At 41.5% G+C, this 4,838-nt stretch overlaps 1 protein-coding gene across 1 annotated transcript; it reads left to right on the top strand.

Annotated features, from left to right (window-relative positions):
• The first annotated feature begins 779 nt into the window (after positions 1 to 779).
• On the top strand, positions 780 to 4,550 carry LOC106606091 (transcriptional repressor scratch 1). The gene is made up of 2 exons (XM_014202211.2): positions 780 to 1,440; positions 2,249 to 4,550. Exons 1-2 carry the CDS (start codon positions 1,326 to 1,328, stop codon positions 2,986 to 2,988), a joined length of 855 nt encoding a protein of 284 aa, XP_014057686.1. The 5' UTR covers positions 780 to 1,325; the 3' UTR covers positions 2,989 to 4,550.
• The last annotated feature ends 288 nt before the right edge of the window (positions 4,551 to 4,838 follow it).

Below are 4,838 nucleotides of genomic sequence, written 5' to 3'. Positions count from 1 at the left end.
CTACAATCTTCCAGTAAACGGGTGTGATCGGTTGAATAATTTAATGTATTTGCGATGTGCATGTGTCATTTTTTTGCTTTATTGATTAGTGGTGCCACTGTGTCACAATGCAAACTCAGAATGAAAGCACCTGGGATATTTAGTATTAAAGTTAACCATGAACCCATAATGATCATATGAACATGATAAGAGATACGTTATTCCTTGTCTAACAGTTGATTTTGTAGAGACCAAAAGCCTGTAGGCTATACACGGTATGGTAATTACGGGGTGAACAGTAGTTACAATTCTTCAAAGAAATTATATGTCATCATAAAATTGCAGGAGAATGTGCACGCAATGCAAAGCTGGAAAGAATCTCCATTCAAAACCGTGAGAAAGTGCTGAATAAAATACAATGCGTTGCATGTAAGCAGGTGCGATGTAAGCCTAGTTTCAATTGATACAGAAAGACTTGAAATAAAACAATAATTTCCATTCTTATCTCCAAAGAACATGATGGTGAGATCCTTACAAATAAAATGAGATGGGGAGACGAGAAGCCGCCTATATAAATCATTCTATCCCAATGTTGCTCCCCAGAGATTTCTGATGGATTAAATGAAGCACTTCCATGTCCATCTCCCACCTGATCGCAGCGCCGTATAAATCCCAACAGCTGATCAACTGTCTCCAGACACCAAGCACAGAACACAGAGACAGGCTGCAGCAACAGTGAGAAAGAGAGAGAGAGAGAGAGAGAGAGAGAGAGAGAGAGAGAGAGAAAGAGAGAGAGAGAAAGAGAGAAAGAGAGAGAGAGAGAGAAAGAGAGAGAGAGAAAGAGAGAGAGAAGTGGAGCGGTGACGGTCGATCAACGGACATTAATATATTTCAGCCAAATGTAAATAGGCTACCAATCAGAGTTGGAAATAATTGGAAAGGAATAAATAACGCTGACAAGTGCTGCCCATTTTTTGTTGCACTCTTACAGTACAGCAGCTTCTCTCGTGGTTTTTTTGCATTCTCCTCTATTGGCACGCGGGAGAAAGAGGCGCACTCTGCAGGGTGCTTTCCGCTCGCTCCTCCGTCTTGCGCGAGCCTCTGAGAGGGAGCTATCCAGTGCTGAAGTTGCATTTCTTCCCTTCGCAAGACACGGCGTTGCAGGTAGAACAGAGAAACCTAAGCACTACGGGTTGGCTTGGGGTTTGTTTGACTGACTGGGTGTCTGATACTCTACGCAGCCAGGCATCCAAAGCTCAGCCTTAAATATCCAGCTCTACATTGGCGTTGCATGAGGACAGTAACCCTGCCCTGGACGGTCGTTGTTTCGGTGCAGCACCAGAAACATGCCAAGGTCTTTCCTGGTTAAAAAGGTGAAGCTTGATGATTTTTCATCCAGTGATTTTGAGAGTTCTTATGGACGATCCAGGACCGACCTCAGTCTACGGATTCACGATAAAGGTAAATATATAAACATTATTTATCATTTGGAATGTTGATTATGTTATATATATATTTTGCTTATTATGCACGGTGTCTTTTTTTGCCACGTTTGCACGTTTTTGCGCTGCATGCATGACTCAATCTGATTCCATTGTTATATTAGTTTTGACAAACACACCTACCTATACATTTGTAGTCGAATTCTAGCCTGTATGTTTAGAAACAAACCAATTGAATGTGGAAATAGCCTATCGCACCTAGCCTACTCGGAGCATGGGGAGGAATGATGCTTGTGATGCTGATGCAAAACTTCTCCACAACCCACAAGTGTGCATCATATGTCTACACTTAGGCACCAGCATGTACACAAGATATTGTATCGCACCTATATTACCCGTTATGCCTTGGAACACTGTTGATTAGCCCTATTATTTAGACATGATGTCAGTCAGAATGCTGAATCATATTTCATGATGATGTGTAAACTAGCCTATCCATCGCTTCAGACCGGCGGTATAATGTAGCCTAATCATCTCAGTAGGTTATGTTGTTAAATTATGTTTATTCTCACTGTGTGTAATTGGCAACTATAGGTTAACGCATAAAAGGGTCGTGCTTCCAGATAAATAAAAACGTTAAAGACTCGCCTAAAGCTTAATAAACTGCATAGGACGCATAAGCTTTGGTGATAACGTGCTGTAGCCGATTTCAAGTGGAAAAGTGCTTCCTGTAGCTTGTTGCATCTATTAAGCAGATTGTTCCCACTTGAAGAATCCCCACGCGACAATGAGTAATTGAATTAAGATCTTGTTATTTTTCACACCAGGGTACATTAGTGACTACATCAGCCCGTCTGTCTACGATGGAGAAAGCGACGGTGCCATTAAAGTTCCCTCTCCGGAGCCACTCTACGATGGCATCCACAGCGACTACGGCGCCCCGGACTCAGACCAGCCTGACAGTCCGCAGTCGGACGTCACCTCCGGCTACATCAACGGGGACACCGCGGTGAGTGATTGCTACACGGTGGACGCGTTTTACATCACGGACGGAAGGTCACGGAGGAAAGTAATCAGCAGCCCCAGCAGCAGGAGCATACAGCGTCACACATGCAACGAATGTGGGAAAACCTACGCCACGTCTTCCAACCTGAGTAGGCATAAGCAGACCCACCGGAGCCTGGACAGCAAGATGGCCAAGAAGTGCGCAACCTGTGGGAAAGTGTACGTGTCCATGCCAGCAATGGCCATGCACCTGCTCACCCATGACCTCAAGCACAAGTGTGACATCTGTGGCAAAGCTTTCAGCAGACCTTGGCTACTGCAGGGCCACATGAGGTCACACACGGGCGAGAAGCCCTTTGGGTGTGCACACTGCGGAAAAGCGTTCGCAGACCGCTCCAACCTGCGCGCGCATATGCAGACTCACTCCGCTTTCAAGCATTTCAAATGCAAACGGTGCGACAAGACCTTCGCTCTCAAGTCCTACCTGAATAAGCACTACGAGTCCGCGTGCTTCAAAGGCGCGTTCTCGCCCTTGAGTCCTGATCTCGATGACTCTCCATGACGTCCACATTAAAAGTGCAGACAAAACATTATATTTTTGGTTGACTGCCAAACCTTTCCTAAAATCCACCTCAACTTCCAGTGGAACCACAATAATAGCACAATTTTTCTGTATTCTCCTTGAAATCCACCCGAAGGAATTACTGATGATCTTCGCATGCACTTAAAAATCCTCTTCCTCCTCCAGTCACGTGGATAGAATATACCTTCCACCGCGCGTAAATATGAACTCATATATTTTGAAATTTGACGAAGATGACAATACTGGATTGCTCCAAACAAAAGTCGAACATTTTAATGTTGGATAATAATGTACTGCTGCAACTGACCATACTCTCCGTTGAGGTAAATGCCATTTATGTTTGTATTAATTAATGAATCTATTTATTTATTTATTTATTTATCTATTTATACATTAGGCTATTTATATGTATTGGTTTATATGGTTTGTCTGACTTACTGGTCTGTTTTTATTTGATACCACTACCTATTCTTTGCACTTTAATGTGTGAATTTGCCAACCTCTCATGAACAGGCCAAAGCTTTTGTCACTTATTCTTCATTTACTACCATTTTAAATGATTGCATGCAAAAATGAAATCTATGCCAATATCACAAAGCTTAGGATTTTTTTCTTCTCCAAAATCTAGATAGTATCTGTTGGCAATATTTCTCTTGAAGCCACATGACGAATTATAAAGCAATAATCACTTAATGCATGGTATTTTTGAAAATGATTATGAACTATTACCTACTCTATAGCAGTTTTTAAAATCAGGTATGTTTTACTTCAGTACGCATCTATAGTCATACAAAAAAATACAACATCAGGGAAAATGCCAATGTAGTGTTAGTGAAAGAACAAGAAAACGACCACATCCTCTTTTCCTCTAACGTCATGCATTGCCTGCCTCTTATTTCAACAGTAGTGTTAGGATGGTAGGCTTGTAGTCCTTCAGCTCCCAGCATCTCAGAACATGTATCCAAATCTACAGGGCACACATTAAGGTCATACAAAGGTCAAACACCTTCTGGGTCCCCAATAGCACCCTATATTCTATATAGAGCTCTATGGGCCGTGGCCAAAACTAGTGCACTATATAGAGAATCGGGTGTTATTTTGGGATGAAAAACACTGGAACCCACTATTGACTTAAGGTGGGCAAACTTTGCACTGCATCCACACTCAGCTTGATGGACAAGATGCCTTTCTTTAACCTCATTGGTGTGCCACAGATTTGTCTATAATAAAGCACTTCATTTACACCTTAAAAAGTAGCACAATGAACCTAGAGATTCAGGTAGAAAAAACAAGAACTCGTATTAGCTTGACCTCTGTTTTGTATTTCCAATAAAGAATGAATTAATAATAATTTATTGCAAGAGGCTTTGTAAATAATCCTTTGGATTGAACATTTTTACAGCTGTAAAGAATTAAACAAACCTTATTTCAGGAGATATCTGGAGGGAGGAAAATGTCCTTTCCAGTCAGTATTCAAATGATGTAAGCACAAGACACAACAAGGCATTGTCACTTCATAATAAAGAATAATATTAACAAAATCTCTTGTCTGTCTGTTAGTCACTTGTTTTTATTTGTTTGTATCAAATTTCACAATGTATACTATATCACTTTATTAGCCTAAAGTATATCTTCAAGCATTTGAATCAAAAGTTGAAAGATAATCCTCAGAGTAAAGCATGTCTTCACCATCCTGTAGGAAACAGTGCTGTACATGACCTTGTGTTTTAACCATCATCCTTACTACTGTACTGCTCAGAGAGAGAGGGAGAAAGAGAGAGAGGGGGAGAAAGAGAGGGGGAGAGAGGAGGAGGGAAGAGAGAGAAAGA

This window comes from Salmo salar, chromosome ssa05, assembly GCF_905237065.1.
Source record: "Salmo salar chromosome ssa05, Ssal_v3.1, whole genome shotgun sequence".
Classification (NCBI taxonomy): domain Eukaryota; kingdom Metazoa; phylum Chordata; class Actinopteri; order Salmoniformes; family Salmonidae; genus Salmo; species Salmo salar.
This window is presented reverse-complemented; position numbering and strand designations above follow the sequence as displayed.

Excerpts from the sequence above, each read along its gene's own strand:
- LOC106606091 (XM_014202211.2), top strand. The coding sequence starts at position 1,326 with ATGCCAAGGTCTTTCCTGGTTAAAAAGGTGAAGCTTGATGATTTTTCA. Across the intron at positions 1,441-2,248 it reads TCTACGGATTCACGATAAAG|GGTACATTAGTGACTACATC; the intron begins GTAAATATATAA and ends TTTTCACACCAG.